The sequence below is a fragment of the Sander lucioperca genome, chromosome 11 (genome assembly GCF_008315115.2).
Source record: "Sander lucioperca isolate FBNREF2018 chromosome 11, SLUC_FBN_1.2, whole genome shotgun sequence".
Lineage (NCBI taxonomy): Eukaryota > Metazoa > Chordata > Actinopteri > Perciformes > Percidae > Sander > Sander lucioperca.
The window spans coordinates 5413497-5439676 of record NC_050183.1 but is presented as its reverse complement, the minus strand read 5'-3'; the positions used below and the strand labels follow the sequence as shown (position 1 = coordinate 5439676).

The 26180-nt window shown below is 39.5% G+C and overlaps 1 protein-coding gene across 3 annotated transcripts in view; it reads left to right on the top strand.

The window, feature by feature from the left end:
* The window catches only part of pex5la (peroxisomal biogenesis factor 5-like a), a 107511-nt gene that overhangs the window by 42775 nt on the left and 38556 nt on the right, over nt 1-26180 (top strand). For 2 of the 3 annotated variants that reach the window (XM_036006878.1, XM_031307077.2), the window contains exons 2-3: nt 6130-6234; nt 18953-19064. In XM_036006878.1, the coding sequence (XP_035862771.1) occupies nt 6130-6234; nt 18953-19064 (217 nt within the window). The remainder of the gene's footprint in view (nt 1-6129; nt 6235-18952; nt 19065-26180) is intronic. The other variant, XM_036006879.1, reaches the window with a different exon arrangement.

Genomic DNA, 26180 nt, shown 5'->3' with positions numbered 1-26180 from the left:
AGCAGCTGTAAGCATACAGTGCGTCATTTTTTTATATTAATGAATGTTGGTAACATTCAAGCCATTGCCAAATGAGTTGATACAAAGCTAATTAAGACTATCAGCTCCACAAAACTCTCTCCGTATTTCTCAGTATGGTTTTGTTCAGAAAATGGTGTCGTCCGGCGACTTTCACATGCAGAAAATCAAGCAAAGATAATCTTCTGAAGAGTCCATGTTTTTTTAATCCTCCGTGTCCTCCTTGACCACAAGCAACTGTGTGGAGGAAGGGTGGGGGGTGGTGCGCAATCACGGAAGGTTTGTATCATGTGGATGCGCCGACAGTGTTGTTGTAATTACTTAGAATTCCTCCTGGGGGAGACAGAAACTACGCACTATAGCTTTAATTCTTCCCCCCAAAAAAAATCAAGAACACATTAGGTTGCAGTTTTCAGTGGCGTATTAGGTGTGCTGCCACCAAACCCCATTCATTATAGGAAGCAATCCCCAAAAAGTGTATGAAAGCCAATAAACAGTGACAGGAAATGTCACACTGATAGAAAAACTCCTCATGAACCAGTCAGTTGAAATGGCAGCAATAAAATTAAAGACCCAAGGTAACATTTATAGGTATTAGCCTAGCTTATCTGGTGTTTTAGAACTATTAGAAATCATTTAGCTTCAATATCTGGAGTGTTCAGGATCCTCTGACACATTGAGCCTCAGTGCCAGTCAGTGGCCCACAGTGTGTATATGAGAGAGAGAGAGAGAGAGAGAGAGAGAGAGAGAGAGAGAGAGAGAGAGAGAGAGAGAGAGTGTGAGTGAGTGAGTGAGTGAGTGAGTGAGTGAGTGTGTGTGTGTGTGTGTGTGTGTGTGTGTGTGTGTGTGTGTGTGTGTGTGTGTGTGTTTGTCTGCATTGTGATTAAATGTGTCTGCATAATTAGGGGTCCAAGCCTGAGTCTGGAAGGACCGCGGTAGCAAAGCTACGCGGTTCACACAGCAGGGCTGTGGAACCCTATTGTTTTCACAAAGATTATTTTTCCCCCCCCTAAAATGCATGCTACAGCCTAAACTGTACATGGTGGGGGTGCCATTGTCAGGACTGGTCCAAAACTCTGCACCCTCAGCAGACAAAACAAAACACAACAAAAAAACTTCTGCCACTAGGTGGCACTATAACAGAAAAAAACGCGTTTGGCCCTATAACTCCCAAATCGTACATTGCACATTCAAAAACCATATATCCTCGTGTTCCTTGGATCTAGCTGAATCTCCTGATATAGACCACGCCCATTTCTGCCTAGACTTTTATGCGTGAAAACAAAAACAAATGCTTTTGTGGCATTGCTGTGTGTGTGATATCAACATACACTCACCTAAAGGATTATTAGGAACACCTGTAAGATTTCTCGTTAATGCAATTATCTAATCAACCAATCACATGGCAGCTGCTTCAATGCATTTAGGCGTGTCGTCCAGGTCTAGACAATCTCCTGAACTCCAAACTGAATGTCAGAATGGGAACGAAAGGTGATCTAACCAACTTTGAGCGTGGCATGGTTGTTGGTGCCAGTGGAAATGGTGATACAAAGCTTTTTTGGTGCCGGTTTGTGGCTCCAAACAACCTGCTCGCCTCAAAGTGAATAAAGTGGCACACTGACCTTTTCAGCTTGTAAGCCCTTGGAACAAAGCACTGTCTATTTGGTACTTTCTCCCCACTGGTTGCATTTGTCAACCATTGTGACCATTTTGAATCATTTTCAAAGGCCTGAAACTTAAAATGATGCAAAAATGTATGTCTGGAAAAAAATTGCATAACTTTGTGTATCAGAAATGTCCTTTTCTGATTTCCTACTTTGTTAATCATCGTGCAACCTCTCAGATTTTACTTCCTCAACCTAGGGGCTGGGACTTTCTGATCTAAACAAACAGTGTAGAAATACAAGCACCTCTATTTCGTCCAGAAAGAAGCCCTTTACTGAACTGTGAGTCCCTGTGAGAGAGAGATGATATACATTTTTAAAGCTCTCTCAACTCAACCGCTTTTTACCAGTTTGAGCTGCACCAGGACTGCTTGAGCATCTCCGACCACCAAAATTGCGAAACTTTTTTGCACCCAAAATTTATGCTTGTGACTGCGCAGGTTCAGTAATCAACTTAGCATGCCGGAGTGTAGATTAGGCTCTGCTTGGTAGCCTGAACTTTAGTCTGTGTTGAGGGGCCCGTTCCCTGTACTGAGGATCGATTACCATGACTTATTTACAAAAGCTCCCTGAGTACCAGTTAGTATGCTACAGTCTACACATTATTCGTCATAATGGCCCACTGTAACCAGGAGTGTGCAACATATTTTCCTCTCAAGCGCTCGTAAAGTATGGACTCGTCCCTGACTGATCAATATTCCATCTGCAGAGAGGCATCCCAGCTATTGTTTGTGGCATTTCTCTGAAGCCAAGAGCAAATAATGTGAGGGGCTAAAGGTCTGTCAGGAGCACCGAGAGACAAAACAAAAATTATGCTGCATTATCACAGCCAGCAGATTGTAGCATGTAGCCAATCTGGCCAGCAGATTGTGCTCCAGGTTCTGACCATTCTTTGCAATACAGTAGGGAACTAAAAAGATAAACAAAAATGATATAATCTTTTATCCTGTGTACAGCCACCTATATATATATATATATATATATGCGGGGCATGTCGTGGTATATATATAGGTGGCTATTTTTTTTTACTTTTGACTCTGAAATAGATATTGTAGGGAGGTCTCTCCTGTTACATAATGCAGGACTTAAATATCACCAGTTTAACACTATTCAACGGATGAACAGAAAGGTGGCCGGATTTTCAGCAGTTGGTATTCCCTTGTGAAATCCATGTTTTACATGAACTATGTAGGATGGAGCTGCTGTGAAGTCCACATTTAATGAAAAGAATGCTTTTGTTTTTATTCCTACAAAATCCTCAATCCACTGGATCCACTACTTTTATTTTATAGACATTGACAGAACATTTTGAAGTTAGGATTCCTTCCCCCCAGAACAGATGCGACATACAGTATAGCTTGTGGAAACAAGCTTCACCCTTTCATACAGAAAGTAGGCAAGCTTACAGCATAACCCCTTCCCACTGCACTGCACTCTTAAAAATCCGAAAAGAATGGTCTCATGTCCAGCGACATATTTTGACCACTAAACTCAATTTCAGACATTTAAAAAGGTAAGGTAGAGTACAGGCATCTCCTAACCGATCAAAACTCTCCTCTCTCCTTCAACCATTTACAGTTTTTCATCTCTAAAGAGGTTTAGTAACAAACTTAATTTCCTTGCATAGAAGCAATGACACGTGAAATTCGGTATAGATTATTTTATCAATGTCTTGTGAATGCCACAAAAGATGTACAATATAGCCGGTCTGCATTAAAAATGTAATTTTACTCATCATTAGTCAGAACCACCATGCCTCCATTGTTTGTAATGCATAATCCTGCAATTTACACCTTTTCAGTTTATTAATACTGTTGACTCTTTTTTTGGTGTAAATGGACGGACAATTAAGAACATGCATAAGACAAAATATCTTAATAATGCAAGTGCCAAAGCCTGGTGCCTGCTATTCATGCAACACACTTTCTGTGTAAACTGCTTCATGGAGATATCACAGCTCCTCAGATTTGATCTCAAACTGTCCCACATTAGAAACACAGGGTTGAATGCAGGTAGTCTTTGATGGAAAGCGGATACCAGACCCTTCTTAAATCAGGTCATGAGCAAAGCTGTGCCTGGTCAGATGTGACACCTACTGTATGTCTGAATGATGACAAAAAGCCAGCACAGATAGATGAAGCCAGCAATGTTTCATATTCAATGTCTGAAAAGGGCTTACTCCACAAAATTATGTTCTGGGTTTTGAAGTCCTTCTGAGAAGTTCACCAGTACTTGTGCCAAAGAGTGGCACTAGGGAAAATACAGTAATATTGAGGAGCTTTTAAAGTTGCTGGCAAAGAAAAAAACATTCTATTAGCATTTTAAAAAGCAGTCATCTGAATGGAAAAAAAACAGGCCACCATTAGCTCCTTAGCTGAAGGATTCAGTATTGTTATTTCTGTAGACAGGGACTTTGAAAACAGCAACTCGGACAGAAAGCAGAAAACAATGAGACGATCTTGAGTCTGAACTGAGTCAGACTGAAGCCATGCTGACTCCTTCACCCAACAAGGTCACTGCTCCAGCATGAAAGCAAAATTGCAGTTCTCTATAAAGACCATTTTCAAGTAATGATGCTTTTGCCCAGAATAGATACAACTTATTGCATGTGGAACAAACTCTTCCAGACTCACTAACACTGAATCTTATGAAATTCATAAAGCTTTTCAATCCTACCTATGTGAACGCCTGCGTTACTTTCCACTAAATGTATTAGTTTGGAGCGGTGAACACGATGTGGTGGCTGGGAGATTTTAAATTGATTTTCTGAGCCATTTATGTCCTCTGCCACCAACAGCACCTAATGATTTGATTAAACGGTTTGGATAATGCTGCAGTCAATCTCATCTGCTAAAGATAATTTGTTTTTATTTTATTTTATCTTCCAGAACAGCCCCACGGTGACCAAATCTTAAACTGCTGTTTTAGGGAAGACCACTGTTTAATGAAAATCTGCTGTTTCATTCAGCTCAGACACTGAAATCAGATGTTATTAAACAAAACAATTACTAATTTATATTTTTGTCTACATTCTCTTCGTTTTCAGCACATAGTTATCTTATTGTCCAGGTTTCAAACTGCTGTGTTGATCAGGACAACAAAAATGTAGAATAAATAAATAAATAAAGGCTATCAAGTTCCTTGATTACTGACCACTCTTGTGCGCTGCCAAACATATCTATATTCATTCCTAGAAAAATAAGAGCCAGTTCAGCAAAAGTTGACACAAAACAACAGCAGGCGGGCCAACACTGTAAGCCAATACAAACTGACTGTGTAACTGGTGAAAGATATCCTCGACACTGTTGGCTTAATCAACACCTGCACATACGGCACAGAAGGAACATTTAGCACTTTTCAAATTGCATAATTTGCCATTCAGAAAAACAACTAAAAACAAATGTTTTTCAGAATCATCTCTTGCCATGTGAATGGTGCGTTGCTACTGGTGTCGTCTTAGCGATGGATGTTGTTCATTTATACTGAGTGCAACTAAGCTAGAGAGTGAGCGCAGGTGGCTTTTGGGACTCTAATAGGAGCATTATGCTTTCAAGGGAACTCTCCCTCCAGACAAGGCAAATGCATTTTGTGACATGATTAGCTGAGGAAATCAGTGGAAGAAATGCCTAATTCATTTTTCTGGCATGTGGAAATGTGAAAAGCCCTAATAAGATTCAGCTCAAAGGCTTTCAGTGTGCTTCATGCACAGTCTGAACAGGCAGCTTCCCTGAGTCTACAAAATGTAGAATCTGAGCATGATGAACAGCAGTTTTGTCTCTGGTCAGCATATTTAATTGCAAGGGGATGAGCTCTCTGAGATGAAATGTGTAGTCTCCTGTGTGATTATAATTCTGCTACATCTGTGTGTCATAAAATGATTAATAGCGTACAATATAATCTATTTTCCAGCTATGGGCAAAATGATAAGTGAATAAATGTCTGGTTTTCTGCCATAAAGTCAACATGAAAACCGTCTGCAGTTTACTTAATCATCACATTGCATCACTTTCAGTACTGAAGTTTGAACCTTTCAATTACCTTTATGTTGTGATTCCAACATGCCAGCACAACCAGAGATACATGACAAATTTCAGCTGCTCAGAAGACATTTATCTGCCAGACACTACATCATTCTTAGTAAATAATGTGGTCTGTGTAATGAGCGCTGTATGATACTCTGTCATCATAAGTACTTAAGTACTACTGTGGACGACCATGCTCATCACTGTCTACAGTCAACCCTCTACATTGTGCAGTAACCCTCTCTTCATTGCCATAGTCTTGTGGAAATGTCTTCAATCGATGTGTTGTTACCGTAGATAGCCCCACACAGTATTTCCATCATCATAAGATAAAGTCTTTTTTGTAAGATGCCCTGGACGGGGGCAAAAAGCACTGAGTTGTCCAACTGTCCTGACACAAGTCATTGTTGATTTCACTGTTGTAGGGGAAAGACTCTAGGGCTGCAGATAAGACTGTTGCCATGGTCCTGAAGGAGATACCAAGTAAGGCGTCATCAGAAGGGAAGCCCCTCCTCACAGTGACTACCAAGGTGGGCAGAACCATTTCAGAAACACCCCCGCCACACACACACCCTCCTAGCCCTCCCCCCTGCCCTCCCCCCTGCCTCCAACTGGAACTTCCTCCTGTGTTGGTCATACTGAACAATAGCAAAGCTTTGAGTGTCCTATGACTGACCTCCACTGTCTACTACTAACTCATTACTTAAGCCTTTTGACTGTTGCATCTAACGAAGAAGCAACAAATATTTCATTTCCAGCTGCTCTATGGGGTATAAAACCCTCCTCCTACATCACTAAATTTACACAAACAGTGAATTATCATCTTATGATCTATAGAAGCAGCCTCAAATTGCTGCAGTTATCCATATTACTTTTTCTCTTTTCAAATTAGCCTCTGAAAGATTTATAGTGCTCTTCTAGTTAACATGTATTGTGCTTTTAGTATGAATGGGGGAGGGATTAACTAGAGATCACACAAATGTCCTCTCCCATTCCTAATCAGGACTGAAAAAAACTCCCTCATGAACCTTTTACACCTCATAAGCAGCTAATCCTCAACACAAACAGCGTATGAATGCATTTCCACAATGCTATGCCACACAGCATGGCATTGAGCTATTGATTGAGCTCTCTGTGTACTAAATACTGCAGCAAATGACTGTACCTGCTGCTGAGCTTTTCACTTCTCTTTTGCTTTAAGTGTTGTAGCTGGATGGAGTCGGTACTCCAGATGCCAATATGAGTTTCCTTGCTCTGTGTTTGATTGCTTTTTTGTACAGTATGCGTGTGTGTGTGTGTGTGTGTGTGTGTGTGTGTGTGTGTGTGTGTGTGTGTGTGTGTGTGTGCCCTCTTGTATATATGTCTGTGTTTTAATAACCTGGAGCATGCTTCATACTTGCTTGATTTTCTAATACGTCTGGTTTTTAAAAGCTGTCATACAACCAAGATAATGCTTCCGCTCAAGTGGAGGGGATTCAATTATACTGATAGGCAGAAGCTCACACTAACATGATATGACTTTACATATTTTTAGAAATATAGTTTATTTTGTTGAATGTTTAATTTATGATTTGTCATAATTTAAATTACAAAAAGAAAAATGGCAAGAAAACACTAGCGAAGAACAACTTCCCTGTACAACAACATATCTGCTATCTATTGAATAGACGCAATAGATTCTACTTCCCTTCTACTTCCCTAATTTATTCATCAAATTGGTGACGTTATGGATCTCTTACCAACCTACATCTACTCATAATTCTCACACTGATTGCCTATGAAGTGTCAACAGCTACAACAACCAATGGCATTTAACCAGAACCAACCACCAAGCCAACAGCCCAGTCATATAGTTAAAAAACAGGACAAACCTATCAGAAGTAAGACAACACAATAAAGGAAATATATGCTCTAATGTATCAAAACAATCATTGTTACATTTATCATTATCAATATATTAAAGAATATAACAGTGTTTTTTGTAGATTATTCACTACTCTTTGCTATTACAGTAGAACAGCAGGGCCCCATTCTAAAACATTGTATCTCCGAAATTAAATGTTTTAGAAACAAAGAAAACAGATCTTGTTTCATGACTGATGACAATGCATTTTTGACATTGGTAAAGAGTAGGTTGGTAAATCTTTGGTAAAAGAGGCCGTAGAATTCTTGCAATCCTTCAATAAACCTTAAAGTGTTCATGTTGTGCTTTTTGACTTTTCCCCTTTCCTTTATTGTGTTATATATATTTTTGTGCACATTATAGGTTTACAAACTGAAAAAACTCAAAGTCCACCTCAAAGGGACTTACCATCTTCCAGAGAAAACACTGTTCACAAACTGCTCCAAACAGCTCTATTGTAGTCCAGCCTTTACTTCCGTGACGAACGTGTGTCATTTTGTAACACACGTTATAATGCTCAACTAGCTGCTAGCATGGTACTCCCTCATACTCTGCAACTGACAAGCTAGCAGTCCTTACCTAGGTACTGAGCATGTAGGACTCCCAACAAAGATGGTACAGAAGTGAGATATCTCGCTCTGTAGCTAAAACAGAGAGAGCGAAAAGAGGAGCTGCAGCAATGTGCAGTACAACAAATATATGGTGTTTTCTGAAAATTAAACCACATAAACCTATTCTGGTAAACCTCTAAATACAATTATGAACCTGAAAATGAGCATAATATGAGCACTTTAAAACATGACAATTAATGACCCCTACTGTCAATCCAGTCACGTTAAAGTACCTGCGACATTGCTGTCAAGTGACTGCTCAAAACTGCAGTACAAAACACAGCAACAAACTAGGGATGCCTCCAAAAAATAAAATCTTGACAATGATCACTGTTCCAGGCAGGCAGGCGACTCCAACTCTCTCATATGCAAGCACACACGTGAGTAAGCAGCTGTTACAAAACAGAATTGTTTTTGCTAAGAGCAGCTGGTAAATATTTCATGCCTGAACCTTGCAAAGCAAACGTCAGAGAAAAAACGAATTAGGTTGTTTGTTTTGTTTTCTTATGTAAAGAATTTCATTTTGATTCCTCTAGATTTCCAAGTCCACCTCTCATTTAAACATTTTATATATCACTTTGCTTAAAACCCCCCTTTTCAGGAAAATAAAGGCATTTAAAATAACTGCAGTTTAAAGCTGATAACGTGACATTGTTTCCACATCTAGAACCAAACCCATGATTGCTGCCGTGCTCTCCAGTGGCTGAGGCTACAGTTTGAGAGGCAATGTGTCCCAGCTTGATGTCACTTAGCAAGTGGCAGAGGCTAAGTGACAGGCTGTGGCTCCTCACGCCACATGTCAAGTCAAATCAAGTCTATTTGTAAAGCCCAATATCACATACGATGTCTCATTGGGCTTCACAGAGTCAGGGGTCTCCGCTCAGACCAAGCTCTCTGAGAAGATAAGGAAACACAACAAAGACAAAGGAAGCAGCATTAAATCAGGCATCCTCTTACTATCTATCTATGGCCAAGTCCGAGACGAGTCCAAGTCAAGTCCGAGACAGAATAACGACTTGAGTCCGGACTCAAGTACTACAGCCCTGCCACATCGTTCTGGTGCCATAGATACTTAGAAAAGTACTCTGCAGCTAGAAATAGTCCCCAACAAATGCGCTATTTACTTTTAATGTTTGCAAAAAACTACAGTGCCCAGCTGTTTTAGAAAATTACTGAGTTGTTTTTTCTTTCAAATTGAAACTATATATTTGTGACCTGTTTTTTAAATGTTCATCCTAAATAGAAAGTATTGGCTTGGGGCTGAGTGCCACATACAGAGCAGAGAAAATTGGAAAGTATGAGGAGACAGGCTATTGCTTTGTTGGTCTTTTCATGGGGTTAGCTGAATATAAGATCATACAGACTAATGTCACCCTTATCCTTTAAAGACGTAAAACACACAATAGTAGATCATTTTGTCTTACTTGTTAACAATTTAATTTCCAATTTGCAGCCTAAGGGTAAATCATGTAAAGACATTATGATGAGTCATAAAATACCCAACTAACTGAACTCCAGTATACAGGCCCGTGGGAGTACATGGAACAGTACATTGCTACCCACAACAGCTTCCACAGAACTGTAATGAGTACACAACTTGCTGCATTATAGAGAACACTGACATCAAAATCAAGAAAATACAATTTTGGATTTAAAAAATCAGATTCTGAAGAGTTAAATGTGATATAATTGCTGACCCAACATATTCCAAATGTGAACTAAACATACTAAAATATATTGGCTGTAATTATTTCTCAAGATAACCATCCCTAACATAGCCTCCAGTGTAAGTCCTCTACTTTGATATTTTTCATCCACCTTTCCCTTTATGTAGTGTTTTCCATCCTCTCTACCTCCTCCTGTCCTCACCTCGACCTCCCCGCCTTCAAAGCTCTGTCAAGTTTAACTGGTACACGTTTCCCTTAACAGCAACATCTGAGAGATCTCTTGGAGTCAAGCCCAAGCGGCACAATTAGCTCAAGTTTTCCATTACATAATTTTCTACAATACTCCTTAACAAAGTGCCAAAAATATGCATAGGATATGAGCAAAAGGGTATAACAGAAGGGGAGCAAAGGAGGACAAAAGCAGATGGGGAAAACAGTAACCTCTTTGTAGTGAGATTAATGGGCAAACAGCTCAGGAAGCTGCTCTCTTGGCTTAAGAGTCAACCCATAATGCGCGTTTGCATGCTACCTGCTACCAAAGTGCCTAACGCATCTCCCCAGATGAATGTGGTAGATTTCCTGTCCCCATTTTCTGGATGATTAGAAGAGGGAAAATGCAGAGGTCTCATCATTTCAAGACCATTATTTAAAATTGGCCCCCATGGCAATCACAGGAAGTGCTTTGAAGAACATCGACATTGATCATAGTGTGCAGTGAAGATAACTCAGTGTCCTCCATCATGAGACTGCCAACGGTGATGTACAGCCACATTTCAGGTGTATCTGTTAAAAACTGACAGTGAATTTTGAGATTTAAAAACTACAAATCTGACAGGCAGTTTTGCAATTATTTGATGCGACCAACAGCGATTACAAGTCACTCTGTCATGCTAGTAGCTCTGTGAGGCTGTACTTGGATACAGCGGTAAGTTCTGCGAAATGCTAACGTCATAATGCTGACATGCTCACAATGACAATGCAAATATGCAAATGTTTAACATGTATTAGGTTTGCCATGTTTACCATCTCAGTTTAGTGTGTTCCCATGCTAAAGTTAGTTAATTAGCACTAAAAACAAAGTGAAGCTGAGGCTGCCATTAGGGAATTCTCATCTCAAGTTTTGCAGGTATTCGATTATAATTAAACCAGCGTATTGGATGCAGTTAAATTTTGAACATGAATGTCTAAACTATATTTCCTAGTATTCCCTCCAACCATAGAGTGCTGCAGGAATGTGTCATAAAACCCAGAAATTAGTTGGCATTTAGTGGTGGTGTTGTTCGTTTATAGCGAACACGAAAGTGGTGTTCATTTTTGAAGATTATCTTGCTGAACAAAACGTGTAAGTATCATAAATATTTTGCCACAAAGCTTTTTTTGTGCTATGATCCAAAAAACAACGGAAAAAAGCATTGGCTTTTTGTCAAGGGAACCAGGGCGATATTAACTTTTGAGTCGGCATACAATCCCGGGCGCCTGGGTAGCTCACCTGGTAGAGCGGGCGCCCATATGCAGAGGCTCAGTTCTCGACGCAGCGGCTCAAGGTTCGAGTCCGACCTGTGGCCATTTGCTGCATGTCTTCCCCCTCTCTCTCTCCCCCCTTTCCTGTCTACAGCTGTCCTGTCTATTAAAGGCTAAAATGCACACAAAAAAAGAAAGAAAAAAAAATACATCATCCCTGCAACACTATTGTGGATACATTTAACTGAAAACCACAAATGTCAATCTCACTGTGGCACTAGAGGAAATGTCACCAACATTTCACAGCAAAACCATCCAATAGATGTTGAGATTTTTCACTCAGAAGTGGTGGACCGACTTAAAAACGAACCAACCGACCTTGCCATCCCTAGTGCAGCCACAAAGTGCAGGCTACAAAAACTTTAGAATACGTGCCAAAAATGTATTACCCTAAGAGCTGCATCACTCAGTTGGTAAAGCAGCAGCTTGCTGTGTCACACATCCTGTTTTTGTAATTCTTACTGAGTCAATTAAGGGCCAAGCTGGTTGCAGTTTATCACAAATAATGTTCTCATTTCACAACTTAACATGTCGTATTTTCTGAGAATATGATAACGCTGCCAACTTTAAGCAGTGAACATGACTCAGCAGGGCTCTTAGCCAAGATTCTGTCAACATTTCTCATTATTCTCTAAACACATCCAGACTATTTAATGAATTTAATGTACTACTTAAAGATTATGGTACAGTATGCTCTCAATGTCCAGCATGCTGCTCCGTTGTTAGTGCAGACTTTTAGTCAGTCACATAAAAAATAGTGATTATTAAGAAAAGGCATGTAGATACATTTTATTGCTCGGAATGAAGAAATCCAAGGTCATCCATCATTTTTTTCACGCAGACTATAGAGGTTTAACAGTCCACCTCTCTTTAATGCACACTGTAAAACCAAGATGCCCCCAATCGATGCTGCGCAAGCATACAAAAAATTGTTATTCACTGACAGATGTTTCTCTGGTTATCATCCACTGCGAGCATGTGCATTTATGAATGTCATTTATATTGTCAAGAGATTCTTCTCATCCAGTCCCCAGGTCCCATGTCTCCAAGAGAGCACACTGTATATTTATGTTGAATGCACCAGTCAGCTGAGAAGCTGTTTGGATGGAGCTACATTTGATTTGTTGAATTCAGGTCTTTCAGGATCCTAAAACACAACAAAACAGAAGGATTTCTTTTTAATTATATATAATGTACAATATCAATAATGTATCATACTGTAGCTTTTCATGACATTTAAACATATCGCTCTGTGCAGTAATGTACAGTAGTGTATTAGTTAGCATTTGACATCATTGATATATAAGTTAAAATGGATTGCTGATGGGCCCCTGGTTAGCTCACCTTTTAGAGCGGGCGTCCATATATAGAGGTTTACTCCTCGACGCAGCGGCCGCAGGTTTGACTCCGACCTGCGGCCCTTTTGCTGCAGGTCATTCCCCTTCTCTCTCCCCTTTCAAGTCTAAGCTGTCTTATCCAAATAAAGGCCTAAAAATGCCCAAAAAAGAATCTTAAAAAAAAAAAATGGATTGCTGATACATCTGAAAGTGCTAATATACTTTAATAACCTAACAACTGGTCCTTATTAAATCACAATTCCAAGACCATACTGTAGGGAACACAGGAATCGACTGAGTGTTACAGTATAGGGCTCCAATAACGGTTATTTTCATAATAAATTAATTTAGCAATTATTTTTGTCAATTCAATTAATTAATTAATTATCATGTCAACATGTCAAGAAATAATGAAAAACAGTTCAAGTCCCAAAGATATTAAATTTACAATTATTTAAAAACAGAGAAAGACAGCAAAATGTCACATTGGAGTTTAGAATTTCAATTAAAAACAATTTCTAAATTGTTGCAGGTCATTTAGACTAATAAATTAAATAGTTGAGATTAAAATATTCTAAAAGATAAAAATAAGCCCGTTTTCTCAAAAATATACATCACAGCCTACACAACACTGTGAGCTAGACCACTATAACCTTCTCTCATCAACAACAAACACATGCAGGCTAAAAGGGAAAAAGTGTTTTGATGTGGTAAATAATAGCAGGGTGGATGAATGCTGCTGTTTTTCTCTAAATGACAAGCAGAGCTTCTCTCCTCTCGCTGCCAGCGATGGGTATTTCAATTTAATCATTCCTTAGGTTCCTTTAGGTTGTTAGTGTTTCAGTGGGTAAAAATCATCTAATTAAAGCAGCAGAAGCCATTTGGAATGATTCATTTCTTTCATTAAAAGGTCAACATTTACTTTAGCAAGGCCAGGCTTGCCAAGATTTATCCGGGTGGCCCGGACGAGGGATGCAATAGATGTTCTCAGACCCCTTGTGATTTGACCCATATGTTCTGGTCATGCCCCAAATTGTTCAACTTCTGGCAGCTATATTTTGACACATTCTCGAAGGTTTTGACGTTGAGGATCTGTCCCTCCCCCCATATAGCAATCTTTGGCAGACCTCCGGACGGACTCAAATTAACAACAACTCAAGTTAATGTTATTGCTTTTACCTCTCCAATTGCTCGTCGGAAAATTCTGACTCTATGGAAGTCACCCTTACCACCGTTGTTTAAAGCCTGGCTATGTGACACCTTGTCTTTCTTAAAACTTGAGAAGATAAAGTTTACTCTCAGAGACTCTACTGATAAATGTTATTCTCATTGGAAACCACTGATTAATTATGTGAACCAGCTTTCCGTTAGGGAAATGTCACTGTAGTGGCATATTTAGTATTTGTCTGCATAGGTTCCTACCTCGCTTTACCTCACTGGCTGCCCGCCACACAATCAGCTGCATTATAAGTGTAATCGAGCCATAGCCCTCATGATTCCTGCTGGTCCATGTATCCTAGCAACCTGGCGCAGTGCACTGGCGGCAACTACTAACCTTTTTCTACAGTTCACTCAGTCCTCCTAACTTACTCATTTATTTTATTTGTTATTTGTTGATTTGTTTCCTGGATTCGCTCTCTAAGAGCTATATGTATGTATGTGCGTGTGTACATATGCGTATGTGTGTATACGCATATATATGTCTAGTAATTGATTTACTTACTTACTTATTTTTATTTCCTATTATTTATTCCTTTTTGTTCTTTTTTGGAAAGGACATTTGTTTTGAAGAATTGTTTATTCTGAAAACACAAAATGGAGACTTATGTTGTACTATGTGGTAAATATTGTTTGAACGCTGTATCCAATAAAATATATGAAAAAAAAACAAAAAAAAACAAAGGTCACCATTTGAGTGGTTATTATTCAGGTTTTATGAAGTTTTGAAGCCAAGATGAAATGAGGCCTCTTTGACAACACAAAACCATTGTAACTTAGTCAATGGTGGCTCAGCCTTCAATCAGACTAAACTTTTCTGAGCAAAAACCGTAAATCACTGGATAAATTCGACCTTTAAAAACAAGTGTATTTGCATCCTATGATTTGTCGCTGCAGTCCAAAATTGGGGGGAAATGCATGGACTAGCAGCAGTAGAGAGTGAAATCAGGTTACTTCACACTGTGAGATCTCCCATGGACCAAAGCTTTATTCTGACACCAGAACAGCACAAACTCTAATTACCTATGCTGGGTCAGCATTCTTCAGCGTAGCACAAACTCTCGCTCAACAAAGTAACGACCCCTCCCCGGATCTTATTTATGCACTTTCTTTTCAAAAGTTTTTTTTTGTCTGCTGCAAAAGTTTCAGCTTTTTTCTTTTGTGCAGCAAATATTGAATCTTATTGCAAACCAGTTATCATCATCCTCTACATGTCTTCATTTTACTCATCTCGTTGTTGGACATCACTGCCAACTAAAGAAACATTTCTGTTCAAATATGCATGTAATATGCAAGTAAATTCATAATATCCATCTCATCATGAATTAACCCTAAATATCTATTGTGTGCCTGGAGACTCCAGGCCCTCTTAACCAGCTTACAAAACTGTGTGAAAATAGAAAATTACCCATTACTTCTGTTTGGGATCTCAGATATGTAAAACATGGTTATATAAATAAATTAATCTCTCTCTCTCTCTCTATATATATATATATATATATATATATATATATATATATATATATATATATATATATATATATATTATGGCATGCCGTTTAGGAAATTATTATATATATGTGAAGTTTGACTATATTGAATGAATCTCATTCTGAATATATTTAATGAACCTTTGAATATATTGAATGAAAGTCTAAATATATTGAATGAAAGTCTGAATATATTGAATGAACATCTTAATATATTGAATGAAAGTCTGAATATAGGTGAGGGCCATCCAGCCGAAAATGAGGGACATCAGCACCGGAGCAATCCCGTAAATTAATTATCGTCAATATAGACTAATGGGACCCTAAACAATGAGGGTGTAAAGCCAATGTTGACAAACACATTGGTTAAATACTAAAGGCACACAGGATATATATACTATACATTTTATTGTGAGGGCACAGTGTAGATATGCTATGAAAACCCCATTCAGCACCTTTCATATCAAGCATGTTGCAGGTGGTGTTCAGTCCATTCCATGATTGGTAATTAAACTTTTAACTTCATTAAAATTCTGCCTGCGAACATGGCCTGGAAAGCTACAATAGCAAATGTCATGTTTCCTCACTGCCGGCATTACACACTCCAAACGGGCTGACAACAGTGGTGGCAGCTTACCCTTTCTATGGGGAAATCATTTTTTTTAATGATTTTTTGGGGCATTTTTTAGGCCTTAATTTATATAGGTCAGCTGAAGACATGAAAGGGGAGAGAGAGGGGGAATGACATGCAGCAAAGGGCCGCAGGATGGAGTCAAACCTGCGGCCACTGCGTAGAGTAGTAAACCTCTAACCACCCGAAAAACTGTTTTTTAACTTCAAAATTATGAAGCATTGGTTTGCAAATTGTGGCCAGCTGCACCTGGAGTATCGAGGATTCAGGGTACCAATAATGAATTGGATGTAACCTATCCTGCAGCTGCACTGGCAAGCCTACAAATTGGTGCATCACAAGCAAGGTGATTAGCATTTTCATGGCTTGGAAAGTGAGATAAGCAATAATGCTAAAGCAATTATTGTTTAGGACACATCCAGCAGGTTTCTCTCAGCCCAGCTCATCTCAGTGGTTCTCTCAATGATTATTATAGGACTCATTCAGTGAGATTACATGTACTGCCTGGTCATGTTTCTGTAGTAATCTGATTTTTTAAATAAATACAATGTAAATGAAAGACATAGTTTTAGTTAATTGTGTACACTTACTTGGGTTTCTAACGTTTTCTTTTTCTTTTTTAAATGTGCATGTCAAAGACTTAAAACAATGTCTACTTATATCTAAACATTAGAATCTGAAATAGTAAATGCCCTACACACCTTCACTTATTGTGCCTGATTAGACCTCTTCTGAAAGTGCAGTCACACCAAGTATCCACCCAAACACAATGGCCCATTTATGAAACGTGCGTACGACGTAAAACAGGCGTAGGACGGGTGTACGCCGATTCCTACGCAAAGCAAGGCATTTATCAATTTGAACGTGAGCGTAGGCTGCGATAAAATCTCACGTCTGGTCTGAACTCGTGTACGCAAGTTTTCGAGTCAGTGTGGACTTGCGGTGCAGCATATAATCAGTTTAACAGGAGAAGGAGAAGTCATCAGTTGATCACTTATCAGCAATGGCAGATCTGGCTCTTTTAGAGGACCTCTATGCACACGTACGCGCACGGGCCATGGTGGAGCGCTCCATCGGATTGATTAAGGGCATTGTTTAGCCTGTGGGGTTCTACACAACATCGAGCAGGAAAACAGGGTGCCATAAATGTAGAAATGGAGCCAGATGACCCGATGCCCAGAGAGCAGTGTCCAGCCCCAAATGGGGCTATATGAATGAGACAGGATATGATTCCTCGCTTTTAAAAGGCATAGTGTTATGTTTGGCAATGATATTCAATACAGGAAACATGACGATGCACAACATTTAGATTTATTCTTCAGGTGTTCGTTTCTCTTTTAAAGTGTTGATGGCCACAAGTGAACGATTTATTTCTGCCATTGATATATTTCGGCTTGTTTTTCGGGGGGCGGAGGACACGCGCTCTCCCTCACAGCTGTTGCCTGGCTCTGACTCATGAAAAATACGAGTAAAATAAAAGACACTGCATAAACTCCGCTACTGTGTGTTTATTTAAATATAGGTACACCATGTAGGCCTAAGAGATTACAATATAAGCCTGTATATTACTATTAGGACTGTAGCATACATATGTCAAGGATGTATCAATTAAACTTTAGCTGGAGTCCAATTTACTATGGCAATGCTGTTGACAGCATCAGTGATCTCTTTCCATTCCGCATTCTTTCTACAGCCTTTAATACCAGTTTTCAGGCTGCCAAATAGTACACACGTTAGTGCAAATGAACCTGAGATATCAGGGTTTCAATCTCCACCTCTGAAAAGTGCTGCTTCTTAGCCGGATTACGTCTCGCCATGTCGTAAATTGTAGGGGCAAGGCCTCAAAACCGAGAATATATTGATATTTAAATTACGATCGTTTCCAGCCGCTGCATTTATCAATGCACGACCATTCTTACGCTCTGATACGAATGTTTCATGAATCACACGTGAAGCCTGTCGTAAGATGATTTCTGCGCTCATATCTGCGCTGTTTTCTACGTTAAGTTGATAAATGAGGGCCAATCTGATTGAAATTGCTCTCCAATGTATTAGGGTATATCAAGGTATTTAGAAATCCCAACTGTATGATTTTCCATTCCTTCAAAAATACAGATGCTCCTTTTTCTATTAAACTGATACGGAGATGCTGTATTGATGTGATGTATTGTAGCGCACAGCACGCAGCTGAGAAAGATGGCAACTGTGGCTAAACTGGACTAAATAATTAAAACTGGTTTCCACAGCTCAACAGTACAATACTGTACCGAATTTCTGAATGTCTGTCAGAAAAGCTTTCAAAAGAAGTTGAAACATTTGGGCAACATCAGCTACCACTCAAAAGTACTAATCCCATACTAATGCAGCACTAAAACCATATGCCAGTGTTCAAACATTGCTCGCACATGTAGCTAGGAATCAATGAGCAGCCACTGAGCCTTACCATGACTCAAAATACACAGTACATGATTGAATGTGATCTCTGTTACATGTCAAGTCTCTATAAGCTCTTCACATAAGCATTATCCCAAGTACAAACTCTTATAACTGTAACAAAGGCTGCAACATGCCTAACATCTGAGTGGATCAACACACACTTGAACCACTTCAGTGTACAGTATCTATGTCAAGATGCTGTGAATAAATTTGTTGCAAAGGAGCACAAATGTGTGTTATCTTCAGAAAAAGACACAGGCATATTGACATTTTTTTGCAATGCAGCAATGTGTCAGTATGGGGACACTGGTGTCATCGGTATCATGCCTAAAAGGACTGAACTTCACTTAATGTCAACATACCAGAGACTCTTGTATGATGGGATTTTCATTGTGAGTGAGAGCCTGAACTGTTTTGTCTGTTTGCCCTTACAGCTGGTGAGTGAGCAACAAGAGAGCCGCCCACTTTTAAGTCCCTCCATCGACGATTTCCTCTGTGAGACCAAGTGTGATGGGGTTTCCCGCCCAGTGACTTCCAACACAGCTGGTACAGTACAGTTAATTTGATGACAACGTGAAACATATGTAGATGACTACCCAGTAGTACAAGTCATTTGCTGTTTATGATGCCCTTTAACCATTAAGACAGGCCTCCATGTCAAAAGTATAATATGGAATACAAATGTACTATTACCCTGCAGTATATAGAGGAAAAGCTCTTTGATGCCATGCTGTGGTTGTTAACACATGAGGGATTTGAAGGACACATTGGATGCTGTCTCCTGTCAACATGTTTTTATCAACCATGGCAACTATACTGGGGAGGGTGTTTTTTTTATTCTGCTGGGCCATGTGTCTAATTAACACAACATCATATCAATGATCACTGTTACTAGCAACACAAAGAGTAGGTTATCTGATGTTCTTAACATGCAGAACAAACGCAACAAAACAAAGCTCTCTAGTAACCACGTCTTTTATTTGCAACCGATAATACACGGCTGCCTGGGCAATAATTCACTGCAATCTGATGTACATATTTAGACACGGTATGTCCAGCTATTTATGTGCTCGCCTTAAAAATGGATCATGAATGGAAAATGCAATACCATCTCTAATGGAGGTTCATTTTGTTTCTGTTTGTCAGCTAATGCATTACTGTTGGTCTCCATGCTCTCTCTCTCTCTGTTTAGTAATACACTCAGAGAAGTCAATCTGTGATATCTGTTTTCAACCACTTAGGTCTTTTGAATAGATTTTTTTCCAGTTCCAGGAAAGTGGCTGCTTGCGCCCACGACAATGCACGCAACATCGGGGTTGTGCAACCGGTACAAGTCTACGGCTGTCTGCGGAACGCAGAAAGTATGTCTGAGCCTCCGGGACGGGTGAACTGGGACATCAGTTGCCTGCTTGTCAGTTAACGGTTAATGATTGGTTGACAAGGGTCAGCTATCGTCAGTTAGAAAATCTAAATTAGCATCCCTAGTAGCCAAACGCCAGACGTGATAGTGGCGTTCATCCAGGAGTACCCCAAGCAACACCGGTGACGATAAAGCGGCACTCTACATCGAAAAACATCCTTTCAGCTCAAAAATTATCGTCATTTTGAAATACTTTTTTCACCATGAGCAGTATGTAGCTCCAATTAAACCTGAAACTGTGGAAAACAATATGGAAAACACAATTTGAATATGGAATTTCTGTTTGTTTCGTGCCTTATGTAAGTCATGTTCAAGTTTGCTCTGCGCTATTTTCGCATTTTGTAATTATCAATACACCAACTTTTTCACCTCAGCCAAGCATAAAAATGAGTTTGTGACATTTTTTAGAGGTAAAATGTGAGTTTGAGTTTGGGGGTCACTACAGTCCAATGTGGTGTACATGTAACTGGGCGGAAGCCATGCTTTATATAGAATGAATCATAATTCTAGATAAAAATGCATCAATCAATACGTTTACATGCACACCAATATTCCACTATTATTCCGAATATGACAATATTCCAAATTTGATACAGGTCATGTAAACAGCATATTCCGGTTGGATTTTCCAAATAAGGCCTTTAACCGAATATAGCATTTTCCGATTAAGACATAGGATATTCCGGTATTATTCGGGTTTTAGAGGCATTGTTTGAACATTCAGAATATGCATCTCAATTGGGATTTTTACCGCTGGCTTATGGTTAGCTCTGTGTGTTGTTATGGTTTCTGTACACAAACCAACCAGCCAACAGTTTGCAAGGCTGGAGACCCAATAAGAAGGAGAAACACAGCTACTTTTAGACATTATCAAATACTTGGATATCAACAGGTTTTTGGATATGCCCACACATCACTACTCCAACCTTTTCAAGAAGCTGGTTGAAGGAATAAAAGAGGGACGCTGTGTTCGCACAGTCCAAAAAGTCCGCCGCGGCTGGTAAACTTTGAAAAAATCCTGTTTTGCACGGCTACATGTAAACAGGGATATTAGTGGAATACTCACTTTCATTAGCCATGTAAACAGCTTAGTCCGAATATCGTCTTTTTCGGAATTAGGGCAAAAAACTGAATATTATGTGCATATAAACGTAGTCAATGATAATAATAGCCTATTGAGGACCACATCCCACCCACTACTTTTCAAAGCATTGGCCCAAACTGGCAAATCAGATTTTACTTAGTAAAATACGTAGCTTAATCTGTCTGAACATTACCTATTTAGGGCAGCGTCTTAACATCAGTAGAGCACGTGAAATTTATGTTCAAGAGTGTCTCCCTTAGATGTGTATTGTACAGTTTATATTCCTTACAACCTTCTCATCATGCCAATGAATAAACTAAAAATTAACTAGGTCAAAGTAGGTGTTGAGAAATTGAATGTTCTGACTTTAACAGATGCCTAGTGCCATCTTGGTTTCCACATGAATAGGACCTTGATCACTGAGCCGGACCATTTTTTGAATGCGGATGATTTGCAGAACCAGATTGCAGCTGACATGTGTCATCTCCAAACTGGCCACTGACTGTGCTGATTTAGGCGGGTAGAGTATGGGCGAATGTTGTGGGGAAACTCTCAACCTTCTGTCTCCCCAGTGCCTCCTGCTGCTCCCGCTGACAATGACGTAGGCCTAACATAATTGGTCACGAATCTCAAAATTCCCAAAATGGTCAGATCCTGTCTAGTATGTAGTCCATGTGCAATATTGTAGAGGTATGTGCCATTTGAAAGCAAATCCTACACATGTAAATATCAGTGCTGCCAAGTGGTTCTGGAAGAGGAATGGCATGTGTTCAAACACTATAAGCAGTTTTCTCATTCTCCACGTTTACTTGGGTTAGCTCCAGCTGCTTCCGATTTCCTCCCAGTCTAAAGATATGCAGGTGAAGAGAATTTTCATTGTGATTGTCTGTCAATCTGTTTTCACACTGTGATGAACTGGCACTGAATAATACTAAACTGGAATAAGCAAGCAAGGAAAATCAATAATGAATGATAATTACCAGCTCAAATATGCTAATCCACATGAGACCTACATCATGTGCTCTCTTGCATGCTGTTTTACTTTCGTCTGATTTTGAGGTTGATGACTATTTTTGCCCATTGATGGAACTTTAAAAACTCCATCATAAATTATAAATAGGTTGCATGGGTATCTGGGGTTTAGAAACCCACTAGTCAAATAAATGTCTGTTTAAATTTTAACTTTAAGTAAAAAATGAGAAAAAGTCTGGAGCTATAAACTAACCTAATCCGCTGGTTGCTTCAGTTGAGACAAATTAAAGCGCATTGTCCTTCCCACTACTCTGGTTAGGATATCCATCACTACTCAATAGCAGATGTAGGCTGAAACTAATTTATTCAAGAAGAGCCTCTCATCAACACCCTCTCGCTGCATAAAATCCCCTCTCCTCCCTACTCACTTAAAAATCGTTTCTTTTTGTCAGCACTTTGCTCTAACATTCTGGTTCAATAGTCATATGAATACTCTAAAGACACAATGGTTCTTACCTTTGAATTCACTTGAACACAATTGATTGTTTGAGATTTCAGTGTTCAATCTCTTCTCTCTTGAAACATATCGTTTGCTAAATGTAAACATTGTAAATCGAAATGTTGTCTTATTAGGAAACACCCATTTGACCATTAGCGACACCTTTCCCCCTAAACAGCAATTGTCCATTCATAGGTTAGCCTCTCTAGTGAGCGTTAAATTTGGTACAAAGAGTTTTTATCACCTTCCACAAAAACTAAATTGTAAGGTTTAAACAGTGTTTGTATGCTCTATCGCAAGCTGCAAACGTTAGTATGCATGGACAACTTGCTTATTATCTACAGTGTTAACCTAGAGTTACTCTGAAGACCAATGAACATATCAACTAACTACATGAGGTTAAGGGTTACATTAGCATTAGCTGTTCAGAACTGGCAAATCCATTGTGTGGTATTTCCCCCACTGCATAGGAGTTGGCTAGCTGTTCTGTTCTATAGACGGGTTTCCTGTTTACAAACATTACAGGGTGCGTGCGCATACCAGGGGCAGAAAGCCAGATAGGTGAGCTGGTCCGCTACTGCAACAACCTTAAGTATTTAAGCTTTCCTTATTGTTTATATATAACTGCTGACTCAATAAACGTGATTTTAGTTGGATCTGTTTGTCTGTCTTTAATTTTGCAGTGTTACTGTGATATATATGTATGGCTATAATTATCGTTTTAGGCTAATGTAATAGCCAATGTTAGCAGCAGGGTTACCCCTGAGTGTACCCCTATGGTTGGTTTATGACTTAAAATAATGGCCAGGATTCCCGGGCGAAAGGTACGATATGTGTCTCCATTTCAAACATCACTGTAGGTTGACTGTTTTTAGCAGCAGAGGTTGATTGTGGGCGAGAGGGCGACAACACTGTCGTGGTTAGCTCGCCGAAACTCTACTGCCGCTGCCTCTGCAACGTTAGCTAATGTCCACTAGCATATAGGCTAACTATAGCCAGTTAGCTTTGTGTGTAACGTAATAAAAACCCACCTATCTCGGAGGAGCGAAGCTTAATATTTTATTCAATAACATTATGGTACAAAAGGAGCACTAACGCCACAGGTCTTATGTTGACAACGTGGACGCAGATATAAGAAACTCCAAAGGCAGTCGTAATATTTACCTAGCAGGCTATGCTAACGCTGTTGCGCTAACGTTAGCAAAACATCGGCGTAGCTTTAGCTAGCAGTCTAAACTTGTCTACTTGTGTACTACAGCCCTGACAGGTAGATATTAGCTGAACAAGCTGCAACTTTTCTGATTGATACAATGGGAGCCTCTTGCATATGACCCCAATCTGCCCTTCTTATGGCTTGAAGCCAACCTCCACCGGTTTTTGGCAAAAGCATGCTTCCCCCTAGGTATGCTAAACATCAGACACCCATCACTGGCTCTGTTTGTGCAATTTGCCACGCAACAACTCCTTGGCATTTTGACTTACACTATGCTGCTACTACTACTAGCTACACGAAACATGTCTTCTTTCTGCCCCCCGGTTGCGTGCGCAAGCAGTGATGACGTTGCCGAGAAATCCATGTATTGGATTTACGGGTATACACTCAAACAATCTCAGCTGAAATTGTTACCCAAGATAACGTTACTGTTACTGTTACCGTTATTTGTTACCATTATTTGCCAAACTCATCAGTTAGTCTTTATCCTTAAACCTTTTCCCTTGTAAAATTGAAAAAACAAAAATAGCATACAGAGGAACAACATATGATACATCTAACCTCCGCATGGCTTGTATAGTTAGCATCCAAGCTGGGTTACATAGAATAATGAACATTTTTCATTTTCATTTCACACCATACCATTATACAGTAAGGGGCTAATAAGTTATGTAGCTTTTATGTGCCTGTTTAATATTCTTTCAGGGTTCTTGTTTTAAAACAAGTGAAACAGAGAGAGCATCGTTACTAAATCTGCTAGTTTTTTTTTCTGTCTGCCAAATAAACGATTATTGGCTAGAAATGAGAAGGCTGCTTTCGTCTCGGTCAGAATTCAAGAACCCATTGTTTCAAAAATGACTACGAATATTGAACAGGAACATTATTGCTGTAAACTGTAGAAAATGGTCAGTTAAGGGTTGAGGGTTTCTTGGTAACTCAGTAACACTTCTAACCTGAGAGGTTTGACTCTCAAAGGTTGTATTAGTATGTATGCCATTCCTCCTCTCATTACCCCATTGCTCGTCAGTCTTCATTGTGTGTGAAGCTGAAAAGCTAAAGACTCCAATGAAATGCACAGTAATCGTATGTATTTGCTCACCATCAGTTCATTGGCCACCACAGACAAACTAGTTATCCATTAGATTAATATACAGTATACAAGCATCCAGTTAAAATATCCAGTTGATGAGAAAAACTTTTGCAATTGTCTTCCCAGTCTCAACATTTCAAGTAGACTCAAGGGTGCCAAAACATTTTTGACATCATTGCCTTTTTAGAAAAAGATTGTGTTTCCTTTCAATGCTAAAAACTCTTCACACAACCTCCCCCACGAGTATCTCCCTTGATTTGTAATTGTCATCTAAAGAGCACAAGGCACGGAAGACAAGCATACTCTCTAATTAGGAAAAGATTTCAGTCAACAAATGCTCTCAGTTGGCTGTCATGAAACAGCAGCACGCCAATTATGCAGCCATGTGTCTGTAGCTCGCATTGCACAAAAGACACAGTCAGGGTCCTGGAAAATGAGTGAGAGAACTTTGTAAGTTCCTCAAATAACCAATGCATAAAAAGACTGTTTTACTGGGGTTATGAACCTCTTATCTTAACGGAACCTGAATTTTAGGCAACATTTGCCATCCCATGTTTGTTACACAATGTTTTTCACTGACATTGATTCATAAAAATCAGGAGGCAGTGACAAAAACAATAATAGATTTAGGAGATTGGATAAAGTCCCCCTTGGAATTAGGCACCTGTGTGCATTTCACCCTGATTGCTTTTGTTTTATTTATCCATTTACTTATTTCAGTTGCAAGATATTCACATGAGTATGACTACTGTCGATGTAGAGGTAAGACTTATAAAACTAACTTTCTGTCATATTTGCTGAAACTGACCCTATGTTCAAGTAGAACTACATGAAGCAGGTAATTTAAAAAATAAATCCAGCTCCTCTGGCACCACCTACAGCCTGTAGTGCGATTTGCAAAAATCCACAGCTCCCTGTTCAGATGCACCAATTAAGGCCAGGGGGGTCTAACTGTGTGTCAATCACTGCTCATGCACACACATTCATTCTCCCTTGTGGGGGGAGGGGCTTAGGAGTACGTTTTGGGCTTTAGCAGAAAGGGGGGAGGGACTGAGAAGTTGTCGATGTTCAAATTTTTTGGCTAAGTCCTGGATCTTCGCAATCCTACCTACAGCACCTTTAAGGTTACAGCGAAAAATGGCAACACACAGCCAGCCACAGGACATACTGCTTATTTGACTCAAACTACAACAAATCGAACTGCTAACACAGAGCATATTCAATAGACAAAATGTGAAGGAAAAGTGGCAGTAAAAAGAGAATAGAAAAATCGGCAGTAAGAAGAAAGTATAAGAAGATGATTTACATTCAAAGAAATCTAGTACATACAAAATTCTTCTGGAAAAGAAAAAGACAACATTTACATTCTGCTATGATGTAAGGT